Below are 15974 nucleotides of genomic sequence, written 5' to 3'. Positions count from 1 at the left end.
GTTGACGGGTCCTCAAGTGTATATTATTACTCTAACTAAAAGCTAATCACAAGTCATTTAAAAATCCGAGGGACCAAAGGGATAAGTTCTAATGAGCTTGGATGGTAAGGTTTAGTAAAACCACATGCATAGAAGGAAACAGGGTCTTCTTTACTTCACATTTACACAGGATACATGATTGTCACGTCAAATAAGCATAACGTCTTTTTGTGAGCGTGTCACAAATATTAATTTCCTATGGACGACCACCTGCTAACATATGCAGAAAAAAACTAGAAACTCAAATTTTGGAGAACACAAGAGGTATCGTGATTGAAATTTTGGAGAATCTAAAGTGTCGACGCATTTGTGGGACCAATATGTGGGACCAATCTGTGAGACCAATGCATCCAAGTTTTCCTTCCTTTGTAACACATCCAGATTTCCTTGGCTAAACTTCTTCAACCCTTTCCCCTGCAATGCAAAAAATAGGCTTTTGCATCTCTTGGACATCTTCTCCTCCGTCTAAAGTCTGACGAGCACCTTCCTCACTTGCAAAGATGACCAATCGGGTGTAGTATGCCCCACATAGCTTGGTAAGACATGAACTGACAAACTTCACTTCTGCTCTCATATATCTCATTTTGTTAGTTATCAAACAAAGGGAACGGGTAATGTTAGGAAGACCAAATTCTAAAACTAAACCCTCATATATCTCGTTTTGTTAGTTATCAAACAAAGGAGAACGCGTAATGTTAGGAAGGACCAAATTCCAAAACTAAATGATCCGAGGCTCAATTAACGGCAGCCCTCAGGCGAGAAGACTTTAAGCTCAAGCGAAATATGACTTGAGGGCGGCCGCTTAGCCGCTCTTTCTCAAGCTCAAGTCTGAGATTCACAAAGATTCTTTTCGCTCAAGCCTTCATTCATGCGACTGAAGTGGTGTTATCGACACTGTGTTTCAAAATTTTATAGTAAGTTTGTGCCAAACGGCATACAAATATAGGTGAAACAAGTCTCGAAACTGAAATTTTGGAGACCCAGTAATTGTTTTACAGCAAAAGAGGGGTTATCGGCACATGTTTCAAATTCTCAAAGGAAGTTTGTGCCAAATAGCATACAAATCTCAGTGAAACAAGTCTCGATGCTGAAATCTTGGAGAACTGGTAACTGTTTTACAGCAAAAGAGGTGTTATCAACATGTTTCAATTCTCAAAGGGAGTTATGAAATTTCGGAGAATCTGTGTCATTGTCAAAGAGGTCATGTGACTGAATTATTAGAATCAATCAATCATCAATCTGAGGGACCATTGCATCCAAGTTGGCCTTAGTAAGCCAACACACCCATATCTCCTCAGCTCCTCCATTGAATTTCTTGAAACCCTCCCCTTTCGTGGCAAAAATAGGCACATTCTGAACTTCTTTTGCCTCATCATATGTCCCAGACGCACCTTCCCTATTTGCAAAGAAGACCAGCATGATGTAGTACTGCCAACGGAGCGTTGTAAGCCGTGGACCAACACACTCCACTCTCCCTGGTCCCATCTCCCTGTGAAAGTTGCAAATATAAATTAAATACACGTTTAAAATGTATTTTAAATGGTGAAAATAAAAGATTTTTTTTATTAGCACCTCACATAGTGTTGAATACACCCTATATTAAAATTTAATATTTAATGACTTATATATCTAATATGCAATGACAAGTTCAACCTTATAGGGTTTAGAAAAATTAAAAAAAAAATCTAAATACACTTCAAATTAATTTTAACGTGTATATCCCAAAATTATTATTTCTTAATTATTTTGTTTAATTATTTTTTTGAACAAAATCCCAAGATCATTTATTCTGTTTGAGACTTCAACTCTCAAACCCATTTTCACCTTAAAACACATCCACTGATGATTGATTCCTTAGGGCCATTGTTGACCCTTAACGCCAAAAGTCTCTCGACTGGTTGTTGGCAAATAGGGTAGGGTTTGTTTGGAATCTCAAGAGCTTGACACACATGCATTGCAATAAGAAAAGAAGTCCAACCAAAAATTAGTCAAGGTGAAAATCCACCATAAATTACACTCAGCTTGATTCAAGTAGATTAGTTTTGCACATATAGGATAGACATCCAAGTCATGGGCAGGATGGGATGCCTCGGCCTTCACAACTATAGGCTAGATATCCATGTCAGCTACTTTTAGTAACTCTCTATATATTCTCAAACATTGAGAAGTAAATCCCAGTTCCGGTGGGGCTGCCTCAATCATCAATCTGAGGGACCATTGCCTCCAAATTGGCCTTAGTAAGCCAACACACTTATATCTCCTCAGCTCCTCCAGTGAATTTCTTGAAACCCTCCCCTTTCGTGGCAAAAATAGGCACCTTCTATGGATAATCAACCTCCAGTAGTGACGAAAGAGAAGGTCGATCACTTGGTCGTACGCGGCACTACTAAGGGAATCCTTACTTCCAAATTAATAAAAGAGTTGAGACCCTTTCATACATTGGAAGAATTAACCATCTTGTGTGAATCAGCAGTATTGGACGCTGCAACGTGTGACCCGGGCACTGGAGGTTATTTGACAGGTTATTTCTATACTTATTTTGCCTTATTTTTGTTTTAAGTATCTCATCAGGTAATTGTTTTGCAGTTTTTGTTTTAAGTATCTCATCAAGTAATTGTTTTGTAGTTTCTTACCTGACCTGTTATGGGTTTGAAACACTCATTCGCACAACTATGGTTGAGTCACTCAGTGCGGGTTTGGACCAGCACAACCCTACGGTTCAAAGTGGCTATGGATGAGAATGAAGTAATGCCCAAACCCGCACTGGGGGGCAATCCTTGTCTGCCCGATCTTCTCAATTCCAGAAGGGGGAATCTCAGTACCTCCAGAAGATAAATGAGGACGAGAGCGCTTTGACTTACGGACCAAACGAGGGGGGGAAGTCTCTTTCAGGACTTGCTGCGAAAAGCCAAAAAGACCAGGTCAAGACAAGAATACAGTTTGAGACAAAATGAGGCTTTGAAGAGAAGAAATGTACCTGACTTAGCCCAGGGGTTTCACCAGGAAGAATACTAAATCCTCGTTGAGGGGAAGACTTTCCACCACCAGCAAGGGAAGAAGGAGCTGTACTTGAACCTGCACCAGTGCCCTAAAGATATCCCGAGGTAGCAGCAATTGTTAGTAAACAAATTGTAAGAGGAAAAAACAAGAAGAAAATACTCCCATACCTGAGTTTGATCCTGAGGAGAAGAATGAGGTTCATCAATATCAATTGTCGGGCAAGTAGGCACCCGTGAGACTATTACCTCTGAGGTTACAGGAATCTCAGGGACTATGGGTTCATTATCTGATACCACTGATGGAGGGGGTGGCTCATATACCGGAGAAGGCTGCTGAAAACGTGAGTAGGAGTTAATTTGGAAGCAATGTACAAGAATTCAATTTGGGAATAATGGCTCACCAAGTTACTGCCCTCATCCACGAAGTGCAACATAACTCCTGTAGAAGGGTCAAACTCAGAGGAATGAGTTGCATCCAGGGCAGGAGAAGAAATCACAAACTTCAGAGGAGGGCCATGACCAGGCAAGAAGGAAAATGCCCCAGCCTAAGTACAGATAGAAGAAGAAGAAAGATTCAGGCATTAAGTCCAGAAACTATAGAGTTACCTAAGGGTTGAAAAAGGAAAAAAAGGTACCTCTGAAGGGTTAACCTGAGGAGGAGAAATGCTGGTTTCTCGGAAAAGTGGTGGGGAGGCCTCGGGCGGAAGAAGCTTTTCCTCTCTTGCGGCCTGATTCAAATAATCAGATTTAGAGTTCTGTGAAAGCAAGAAGGGGTGTACAGATAAAAAATATAAATCATACCTCGAGTTCTTTGAGGGCGGTATTTTGCAGTTCTTCAGCCTTTTTGTGCATGGCAGCTCTTAATGGTTCCTCCTTAGAAGCAATGATTGGTCTCTTAGATGCTTGAGGTCCTGTTTTTCGAGGAAAACAAGAAGCAATTAGATAAAGGAGAAAGGTAGCATTTTGGTAAAGAATAACAGAAACTTACTTGAAGATTGCTGCTTTTTTCTGCCTGCCTCGGGGACTAGAGCAATGAGGCTAATGACTTAGGAGGAGCGACAGTTCTTGCTCTCTTACTCTTTCTAGTAAGAGTTGGTCGTGGGGTTTTGGGTAGAAGTGCAGGATCAGGATCTGAAGCCTCGATCACAGTCGCTTTCTTTCGCTTGGGTGCTTTAATAATTGCCTCAGGTGTTTCTTCAGCTTCTGAATCCCCAAAGGATTCCAAAACATCCACACCTTCCCCAGCTTCTTGTCTTTCAGCCTCTGCTGCAGCTCCATGGAGAACTGCAGCATCAGCTGAGTCATCTTCGGACTCAATGGCTTCTGATTCAACATCCACTGGGGCTGCGGGGTCAAGCAAGAGTAAGGTTAGATGGACTTCAGAAGGGAAACAGAATCAGGTTAAAAAGAGAAGTACCTATCAGAAGTGACCGATTCTTCTTTTGGAAATGCGATCATGAGTCTATTTCAAGTCTCCTTCATACTTCTTGGTCAATTTGTCTTCCCACCAAGAAGAGAAGAGCGAAGTACATTCAAAGTTGAGGATGATGGACTTTCGGGCAGCCTGACTCATTACGTCAAGACTGCGTCGGGCAGCTCGGAAGATCACCTCAGAGGGAGTTGGTAGTCGAAATGAAGTGCCACAATGGATAGAATCGAAGAATGGGACAGGAATGGCTTGCCTGAATCCTAACTGCCTGCTGTAAAAGTTAGGATGGTACACCTCCAAACCTCGGTCATATCTATTACCTCGAACTCCCCAGGCCAGGTCTCTCGGTTGAATGCAGCTAATGAATTTCTCCCTACAAGAGGGGGTAGCATCTTCACCAGGAGCATCTTGAAAGCCTCAAGACCGACGCACCCCATTCTAAATCTAATCGAGTCCTACAAACTCTGAAGAAGTAGAAGCAGGCAAAGGTGGAGTGATATATAGGGGCAGCTCCAGCCAGGATTCGGGCAGGGGCCACACCCTCCGGGAACTCCAAATTGGTAGCCCGAAACTCTGGGAAGTACCATTGAAGCCAGGTTTGTATCATCCAGATAGGCCCATTCAGGTTGGTCTCAAATGGCTCGCCTTGAGTCATTTCGAAAAGAAGATGATAAAGATGAGAAATGAGGAATGGGCCTGTAGCTACATCATTGTGTGCCGCGGTTCGGTTTTGAAACCGAAACGTTTCAAAACTGCAAAACCAAACCGTTTGGTGCGGTTTGATTCGATTTGTGTTTCGGTTTCGGTTTTCGATTCCAAGTGCCCACCCCTATGATTAAGAGATGAACAGTTACAAAAGTATAAAAAAGGGACAGGGATGGGGCCTCCCTTGCGCACTTTGCGTACACGGTTTTAAATTTTCCAGTTAGTCACTATTTTCTTTCAAGAAATTTCTAAGTAATTTTGATTGACGATATTTTTATAATTTCAGAAGAAAAAAAAAGTGAATTTTACATTACAAAATCATAGAGGGTAGGATAAAATTCTCATAGCCTCTCCAAGTCAAATGAGTAATCGTAACTTGCCACTAGTTATCTTTTTTTTTAAGTAAAAGTATATAGTTGTTCATCAATGGAGATTGAATAATATTTGTCTTTCCGAGTTCATGTGACAAATCAAATCGTTGGACTATTAATGAAAAAGTATTAAGAGTCTTTGACTCATTTAGTTTGATATCACTATAAGGTATTACACAATCATTAAAACTACCAAGTTCACCACCATGTTATGATAAAAATCAAACTAAACGGGGTCTTAATAGTTATTCATTAATAATTCAATAGGTTAGTTTGCCACCTCTATTTTCAAGGCTATTGAAAGGTCATAAGAGAGTCCATAACTCTGCCTGAAATTATGTGCCCTGGCCCAAGTAAGGCATGATCCAGCATCTCTCTCTCTATCTATCTAGGCACTAAACTAAGCAAAAGACATACAGAGGTAGAAATTGGGAATGAAAAGCAAGCAAGGGAGGAGAGAGTAGTTGCCCGCTGAGACTAGATCAGTTTAAGTTCAACAATTGTACTAGTTGACCTTACTTACACAAAGTTACAAAAGTTCTATATGCTCCGGACAATCTTATGAAGATGTCGAATACAAAAAAGGAGATATGAAATTACCCAACTCAAGCACCTTACTTTTCCCGAATAAAAATTCAATGCGTTCACACAAAAGAAGAAAGACAAAAAAAGGGCACATCCTCATGAGTTCACAACTTTCATTAAAGCTTACAAGTCACAACTCACAAGTCATCCCTACATAATTTTTTTTTTATATATAATGCTAGAAAACTAAATTTATAGATTAAATTTTATAAACTAAATGACATAGAAGTTGATGATTGGATTACTACTTATGTGTAGATTAACGTGCATTTTTTTATTGGTGACACATTATTTTGTTTGCAAATTTAGTCTCCCTATCATTACTTTTTTCTTCCATCCACTAGTTTCATCTTTGATCAGCAGATCATCCAATGAAACTTAATCTTAACAAAGACAGCTAACCTACACCTGGTGGGTCGCTGTAGCACTCAGATTACGTACTTGTTCATTCATTATTAATCCAAAATATCACAGTAGCTATACACGACTCTTCAATTAAGGATAAAAGCAAACTAAAACATTTGAAAATGAATGAGTGAATCTTGATATAGGAAAAAGCATACCTCCCAAATTGGCTTCGGTGAACTAAGGTTTAGCCTGATTACGAGAAAAACAAGTGGTGGATTACCCTTATGGTTAAGAAATTTCTCTTCAACTCACTATGTTTTGAGTTCATACTCCCCCGCATCCCCTTAGTGTGAAATTAAGAAAGAAAGAAAGGTGAAATTAAGAATGAATCCAGCTCCTCCTGATGCCGGGAAGTTGCCTGGTGCTAGTGAAGGACACATTCAGCCGAGTCCTTCTAAAGCAGATCACATTCACACCTTAAATTCTCCAGGGTACAAAAATTGAAAATTTGGAGAGACAAGGATTAGTCACTTTCACATGCTTAAAAAAAATATAATTGATAATGCTACCACGCGCTTTATGGTAGTGGCCAGCAAACAGTAGGAAATAGCCCCTCCACCCCGGGGCCTTAGGCGCTTTCTGTACAAATTTAACTTTATTGCTCCATCTACTGATTTCATCTTTTTGACCAGCAGAGCATCCAAAGCAATTTAATATCGACAAGGGCTAACCAACACCCGGTACGTCAATGTAGCATCAATGCGACGCACTTGCTGGTTTTGGTCGAGTTTGATTTTGGAAAGCAAGGTCCTTCCCATTCAGTAGACTTGATTTCAAGAGTCATCGACCCAATAAGAAGAGTAAAGTGAAGGAAGAGAGATCGAGGGGAGCTTGGTCGTGGCTGCTGGTTTTTTCCAAGCTTATATGGTTTTTACCCAAGCAATATTGGAGGAGAGGGGAATTAAACCTCATATTCTGTCCTCACATGCAATTCATGTTTATGGAAGAAATATAGCGGATGCAATAACTGAACTGAGTATAATACTTAGGTACTCATCAGTGATTATTTTACGTATTCGTCCAATTTACTCGTGTTCTTTGTTATTTAATACAACAATAACAACAACAACAAAGCCTTTTCCCACTAAGTGTGGTCAGCTAGTTCTTTGTTATTTAATGCTCAAGAAAAATTAATAACATGTAAATTATGTTTTAAAACAATAACCAGCCTTTGCTGGGACTTCTTTGGCACATGTTAGAGATGAATTTATAGTTTCAACAGCCTTTGCTCATCCGAAATCTATCATTGGTCTGGCTGCAAGAAACCCCAACAAACAAAAAAACAAATAAAATTAAGGGAGACTTTGGATGCGGTCCCTAGTTATGAACAGTCTTTGACTGAAACCTTGTTGGTTTTCAATTTTTGATCCAAGTCCCTGAAATTAATTGATGATTTATTTCTATGTACGTTACTATATTTTTTAAATTAAAAATTAAAATTTATAGTTGTTTATAGTAATGAGATTTTAAATAAAAAACCATAATTTGTGGGATTAAAAATATTAAAATATAAATATACTATTGTGTGTGTGTGTGTGTGTGTAAACATGGGTACATTCATAAAAAATAACCAAAAAATTATTGTATCAAAACATGGGTACATTCTTCAAAATGGGTACATTTAGCAAAAATAAAAATGGGTACAAATAAATAAAAAAATATGGGTACAATACAAATAAAACTTTAAAAAAATATGGGCACAAAAAGAAATTAATATATGGGTACAAATTAAAACTGAAAGGAAAATTGGTACAAATTAAAAAAGGGTTGCAAATTAAAAATGGGTACAAACTAAAAATAAAAATATATGATAAAAAATTTAGCCATAAATATAAATATACTAATTGTAACATTTTTAATATTAAATGAATATATTTAGAAATAAAAAATATTTTATTATTGAAATAATTAATGATATTATTAATACAAAGGACCTTGATCAAAAATTGAAAAGTAATAAGGTTTTAATCAATAGAGTAGTAAAAATAAGGATGAAAACCTAATTACTCCTAAAATTAACAAACATATGTTGAACAATACTTCAAAACTTCAAAGATAGAGAAATGTTTCTAAAATCATGGCAAAAATTGACTGTAGAACCAAGCATAGGGCACCAAAATATAAACCTCAGTAATCGAGTAACAAAATGACAAACCAAGGGATACATCTATTATGAGGCACTTAGTTATCCTTGAAGGAAAAGACTACATAACGCACTATACCTCAAGCCTATAATGTTATATCACCCATAGTTACACATAAGAATCAAAATAAGCACCATAATCCAAAAAACGTGATTTCATCACGCTAGACATGTCAATGAAAACCCCTTTGTGTCTACAAAATGCAAAAATTAACCTCTTTTGAGAAATGAAGGAAGAAAGACCAAAGCTTACGCCAAGAAATATAATCATGTTTAACTCAAAATATTTGACATTAATAACACAAATCTAATCCCATATAACCAGACAGAAGCTACACCCTAGAGACGGAAGAGGGGAACATAAAGCAACTATGCCCAAATGATTATATAATCTGCAGACTGAGAGTGAATTCAAAGCATGAAAGGGAACTGAGTTCCTTGGTTCCCACATAGATCAAACACAATTATGCACTTGATCATCACAAATGGGGTCAAAAGGTCAAAATTCACCCCTCAAAATTTCAATGAACTAAACAAAGCATTGATGCAGGAAAATGATCAGAGGCTTGAGATATATAAAAAAAAATTAAATTAATTGAGTATATCCCCTGATTTTACAGATGCCTTGCAAGTGGGGGAGCTCGAAGAGAGCATTTGAACCAAATTCTTTATAAGTTACAGCTCCTTACAGTCTTCAAACTATTTTCCTTAAGTTGCATATTCGCCCAAGGCTGCTTCCATCAATGTTCTAGTCTGCTGTAAAAGTAACACATGAGTTTTTCTAACTTCAACAATAGAACCAACAGAGTCAAAGGTCTTGATAAGCATTCTGAAAAGAAACCATTATAGTATCTGTGTGTAGTATATGTATTTGTGGGTGTTTATCTGAGTCCATCATTCGTTTGTGCTATGAGTATTTAGGCGTGTAAGTTCGTGTGTGTACTTGCCAAAAAAATATGATTTTTACTTTCAGTCGATCAACTAAAAATTTATTCAAATATAACACTACTTGGTTTTGAGGCTCCTAGTATTGGCAAATAAAAAAAATTAAAAAAATTAAAAAATAAAAAAAAACTCCTAGTATTCTCCCAATGTTAAGTTTTAATATTCATTTTTGCTTGGCTTAATGATTTAGGGTTTAGGGTTTAGGGACCAGTGAATATTTGTTCGATGTAAGTGTGTAGATATAAAGACTAATCCAAAATTAAGACATGTAGGAAATATTTGAGCTTTACTTGATTACCGACGAAACAAATGCTCAGAAATAGGATTTGAACTCATATTTGAACTCAGGTAAGAAAGAAATGATACCTTTTTATTGACCAGAAAGGTTCCCTTCATAGCACAACCCTCGTAGAAAAGTCGGAACTGCATGAGCAAAGACTACAAGGGGAAAGCAGGGGGGAAACAAAAGCAAAAAGGAAATGAGAATATATTGAGCGAACTTAATTCAAAATCTCCAATTTACCTAAAACATAGACTCACAAACCTCAAAGTATTCATTGTTGAACTCTTCTTTTTCAGTAATTCTTTCAGACAAAGTCATGCCAAATCCTCAAATATGAATCCAGTTCTTCTCTTCCTCTTTCTCTAATTGAAATCGAGTTAGGGTAAATTACACAAAACTACCTCAATTATGGATCAAACGACATTATCATGCCTCATCTTTTTAAAATGACAATTTCATACCTCATCTTACGAATTTGTTCCAATGTCAAACCTCCGTCGGTTTTTCTGTTAATTTATATGTTAAGTGCTGACGTGGTTAGAGACAGGGCCCACTCACTAATCCAACTGGATTAAAAAATAATTAAATATTAAAAATTATAAATAAATTATCTTTTTTATATAAAATTGTGGGATCCACCTCTACAAATCCTTCCCCACCCGTCCCCCTAACCTACCTCCACCACCCCCTCTCCCTCTCTCTCTCGCCTATCTCTCTTCTCTCTCCCTGCAACCTGCATCCCTAAAATCCCAAAACCCAGAAACCCTTCCCACCCGTCCCCCCCAACCTTCCTCCACCACCCACCCTCTCTCTCTCATCTCGCTCTCTCGCCTCTCTCTCTCTTCTCTCTCTCTGGGCAACATGCATCCCCAAAATCCCAAAACCCATTACAAATCTCAAAACCTAAAATCTCATCAAACCTCCCAAATCTCGAGAATGCGGCCTTGTTCGACTTCGACCTCACCCTTCTTGTCCAGATGGTGCAAGGATTAGAGAGAGATATGGCGTGTTTCTGATTTGGAGCTAGGGATTAGAGATAGAGAAGGAGTTTCTCTTATTTGGGGGTGGGCTCGGGTGGGGAGAAGGGGTATGAAGCCATCGTCGGCCTCCTTGGAATCGAAGAGGGTGGGTGGTGGAGGAAGGTTGTGGGGGAAGGTGGGAAGGGTTTCTGGGTTTTGGGATTTTAGGGATGCAGGTTGCAGGGAAAGAGAAAAGAGAAAGGCGAGAGAGAGAAAGAAAGAGAGAGAGGAGAGAGAAAAAGTGGTGGAGGTAGGTTGGGGGGGACGGGTGGGGAAGGATTTGTAGAGGTGAATCCCACAATTTTATATAAAAATAATAATTTAATTTTAATTTTTTAATATTTAATTATTTTTTAATCCAGTTGAATTAGTGAGTGGGCCTCGCCTCTAGCCACGTCAGCAATTAACAGAAAAATTAACAAAAAAAATTACTGATATCTGACATTGGAACAAATTTGTAAGATGAGGTATGACATTGTCATTTTAAAAAGATGAGGTATGATAGTGTCGTTCGACCCATAATTGAGGTAGTTTTGTGTAATTTACCCATTGAGTTATCTGGTGAAGTGGTGTTAAAGTTTACATAAGTGTCAAAAATGAACTTCTTTGCAAAAGAATACAATAATTTATGATGAAAATCTATGAATACCAATCAAAATTATATAGAGGAAAGAAACCCTACCAAATTAAAAGGATATGATTAGACCCAATACTCTTTGATGAATTCCAACAAACTGAATAGGGGTTTAGATAAATAGGCAGAAATTAAAAAAAATGCATTCAAATACATGAACAAAAGATAATAAAATAACAAAAAATCAAGAGAAATCAACTTTGTAGTAAACTCTAGATCCCAAAACAAAAAAAATTATTCCTTCACTATTTCCTTAGCTAGCCACCACTCTCAAAATTCCTCAATCCCTTATATCTCACAAAGAGACACATGCATGTCCATTTCAACTCTTAAAACCGAAAGAAGTGTTAGGGTTTCTTAGTTTCTTACCCAAATCCACCAATTTGAATCAAATCTCTGCAACACATATTGAAACAGATACACAAAACACCAACATTACAATGGTTTTTTTCTTTCATTCAAAGCTTGCATAATTGAGAAAGTTATATTTCGAAGAAAGATTAAAACCTTTTTACAAAACACACTTACTGAAAAACCTCACATTTATAAAGACCGGAAGTTTTTGCTCTAATTTAGTTCCTACTGAGAGAGTAGTGTTGAATCTACTTTTATTATACGTTTAATTTATAATCTAATTTTATTTTGTCTTCAATTTCTTTAGAAATAAGAATTTCAATTTCAATTTTTTTTTTAATTCATATACTTACATTTCTCTTTACATATTCCTGAAGCTTATGATATGCCTTCCTCTTTAGATATAGATATATCTTCATTTAATGCATTTGGATGCTTTAGTTTTTTATGAACAATTGTTTTGGCTGAACAATTTATATGTGCAGAGTAATGAAATCTATCATTGGTATCAGTGACATTCAAACACATCTATCTAATGAATGATAGAAAGATGGATATAATAAGCATTTTCTTTGTCATTTCAATGCAGTGATTAGCTAGGTTTAAGCTTTAAGCGTTGAATTGGGTTCCTTTGCGACTGAACTAATTATATCAACTACTGATCTCATATGGTCAATAAATATGTAAGCTGTCTTTATACTCGAGAGAAATTAAGTACATTGGACAACATCATTCGTCCTCTTTGTTTTTTTATTTACTTTTTTTTTAATTTATTTTCCCCCTCAATTTTTCTGCCATGCTATTTCATTTGGTTTTTTATTTTCCTAAAAGTTTTCATTTGAAAGGAAAGTATTGCATTCAAAAGAATTCTACGTCGTTGCTCAAGTTTATTTTTTTTTTTTGTTTTTTTCCTTGCTCAATCATTATCTTCTTTTCGCTGCATATTGATATTGAGTTTCTGTTTGGAAATGCCTCTGTTTTTTTTTTTTTTTTTTTTGTTCACTTGCTAAAAATGTCTTTGCCAAAATTTAAAGGGCCTTTTCTTTGTTTCTTCTTATATTCCTCTCTCTTTGTCCAATTATAAAGCAGTTTTTCGTTTTTGTTGCTATAAAGAGTTTTTCTTTGTCCAATTATGCCTAACGCAACTCTTTCTAATTTAAATGCACTCTTTTTGTCACACATTGTATCTGATAGAGCAAATGAAAAAAGAGCAAAAAACGGATTATATATGCTCCCTCATTATCATAAGAAAACTCCATCTTAGCTTTTGGTTATGTGTCCCCCATTTGTTTACTTATATGTTGTACTGTTTTGAGTTAAATTTAACAAACCATCCACACTAAGTGCTCCCTATTTCAAAATGCGAATACAGAGAAAATCCATAAGAGAAAATTGCAAAATCTTTTTTTTTTTTTTTCTAGAATAACAAATTCCATTTCCAGCTTACCTTATATATTATTCTACATATGTATGCCCTCCTCCAATACAACATTGTACAACAATGTCTTCTCTATTTTAACTTTACATGTTATTCATTTGTATGTTGTTGCTCTCATACTTCATATAATCCTCAATCGCTTTTTAACACTCTAATGTTGCATTGTTTGCACAGGATTCCTTTATATATGGTTTCTTTGTGAAATTAATCACAGCAAATTATTACATCTTCGTCATAATGATACCTTATTTACTATTTTAATTTCTACATACACATTTGTTTTTTGACTGTTTTTGTTGCTACAAGTGATTTATTTGAACTCCCCTACTGTCAAATTAGTATCACTGAGATATATTTGATATAGGACTGAAGTGCGAAAAATGGGTTGGTTTGAATGCACTCATTTTAGTTTTTTTTGCATCTGATAGAGCAGATGAAAATAGAGGGAAACAAAAATCTCATTTGCACCTTCAGGATCACAAATGAACTATATCTCAGTTTTACTTATGTTCCCCTTTTGTTTTCTTATATGTACGAACTAACAACTCCTTTTTTTTTTCAAAATTTGTAGGAACTAGCTGAAACCTTAAACCTCTACATAATGAAGATGAAGATGAGCTGGAAACAGTGAAGTAGGAAAATCTAGATTCAATAACATGGTCATAGTCTATCTAAATATTTTGAATAATGAGCAGTTTAATGCTGCTAATTTTTTTTATCACGGTAATATGTTGCTAATTTACCTTCTTAAACAACAGACATGTAAATATTGATATATAAAACTTATTTTATGTTAAATAGTATTGTCTTAAACGGTGTTCTTAAAACCCACAGCAAAACGCGGGTATTCATGCTTGTAGCCCCTAACTGTGGATGGAGGGCTGCATTTCCATCCTCCCTATTTCCTCATAAGCCTGGAAATCTTTTCCCAAATATGGGAAAGCCAATAATTTCTCATATTAGCACCAACCCGCTTATTCACTTTCTTTTTAGGAAAAAACATAATGAAAATTACTAAAAAACTTTAAATTTTAACCATAAGTACAAAATAAAAGATAAAATAAATAGTACCATGATTGACTTTTTAGTATAAAAAATGTGATTTTTCGTTAAATCGAACAGCACCTAAAACTTTTCGTTAAAATTCTATTCTTTTTTATTCCACAAGACAACAAACCATACATGTTAAAAATGCCAAGAAATTTTTATTTTTATTTTTCAGGCCTAGGCATGAAGGTGACGTTTTGTCAACAAAAGAACCTAGAAGTGATTTAACAGACGGTTATGTCAGCTTACACGTCACACCTTAGCAAAGCGAGTTAATATCTATTACCTAGTAATTTGAATATGTTATGTGTCAAGTAACAAGGGAAACAATGCAACTGCACACATCAAATCTGAACTTCGCAATATAAAATGAACAGAAACTGTTCAAGTAATTCTTCAATTTCAAGTTGGATTCTAAGCTTTCAGAATGCAAAATCATACAGAATCAAATCTGTAATTGAAGATGTCAAACAACGAAAAAATTTCACAAGTAGCAGTACAACAATGACTAAATCAACAATATTATATCAGCAAAATTCAAATAATTTAATGGCTTAGGTTGAGACATCAGCGGAAGAGGTCTTCCTCACGAAGCACCTTTAGATCTGATCTGACCACCTTGACTGCCTCAAAGGGGCAAAGGGCAACGTGCTTGCATTGCCGGAGGGAGGATCGGAGGAGAGATTTCGAGAAGATAGCCATGGCAAAGGGCAACACGCTTCCTCTCGAAATATCCGATGATAATTCCATGGCTATCAAGATACAAACAGTCAGGGATTCAAATCTTTCCAACTTACATGAATTTAACGTCCCCAGTGTGGAACAATATCCTTGTAAAACCTGCATTGAAAAATATTCACATGTTAATCTTAACGACGACAATTTTGTTTGAAGCAACAAAACATGTATATGTGGGTGATCATAAACATTACAATGATGATGCAGTACAACTTGATAAGAACTATAGATCGATCAAAGTATAAGAATCAGGAGAAAATCTAGAGAGAGAAGGTGGTGAGAGTGAGTAACTTATGCAATGTTTCAATTTCTTCATAATGAAGTAATACATCATTTTACAAAGAATATTTATGCCCTGTTAGTTTTACAAACTTCATATGATACACTCAAAAGATTTTCACATAGTTGGAGTGAAGCTGAAATTTCCAAGTCACATAGTTTCATCCAATTTTACAGTGACGGTGTTAGAAACACCTGGGAATCAAGATGAAATCGGTGACTAAGTTTAGACTAAATGACTGGCAGAAACCATCATGACACACAGCAACAAGAACAACACTCTCAAAATGTAGAAGAAACAAACAATTGATTATCCCCAAAATCTAGGGTTGCACAATGCAATTGCACACATCAAATCAGAACTTTGCAATATAAAATGAACAGAAACTGTTCAAGTAATTCTTCAATTTCAAGTTGGATTCTAGACTTTCAGAATGCAAAATCACACAAAATCAAATCTGTAATTGAAGATGTCAAACAACGAAATTTTTTTACAAGTAATTCTTCAATTTCAAGTTATATTCTAGGCTTTCAGAATGCAAAATCACATAGAATCAA

The 15974-nt window shown here is 36.3% G+C and overlaps 1 protein-coding gene and 1 pseudogene across 5 annotated transcripts in view; both read right to left on the bottom strand.

Moving 5' to 3' along the window:
- Positions 1-924: 924 nt before the first annotated feature.
- Positions 925-15974, bottom strand: part of LOC126611419 (uncharacterized) — a 33474-nt gene continuing 18424 nt past the window's right edge. The window contains exon 8 of one of the 5 annotated variants that reach the window (XR_007618854.1): positions 925-1430. Coding sequence is in view for 1 of the 5 variants with exons in the window: in XM_050279708.1 (XP_050135665.1) it covers positions 14967-15239 (273 nt within the window). In the remaining 4 variants the exon portion in view is untranslated. Of the gene's footprint in view, positions 1431-14735; positions 15240-15974 lie in introns of those variants that run through there. The other 4 variants (XR_007618839.1, XM_050279708.1, XR_007618837.1 and 1 more) reach the window with 4 other exon arrangements.
- LOC126611417 (uncharacterized) lies at positions 1027-6671 on the bottom strand (annotated as a pseudogene).

Source organism: Malus sylvestris, chromosome 17, assembly GCF_916048215.2.
Source record: "Malus sylvestris chromosome 17, drMalSylv7.2, whole genome shotgun sequence".
NCBI lineage: Eukaryota > Viridiplantae > Streptophyta > Magnoliopsida > Rosales > Rosaceae > Malus > Malus sylvestris.
The sequence above is the reverse complement of the archived record's forward strand: the minus strand, read 5'-3'. Positions and strand labels throughout refer to the sequence as shown.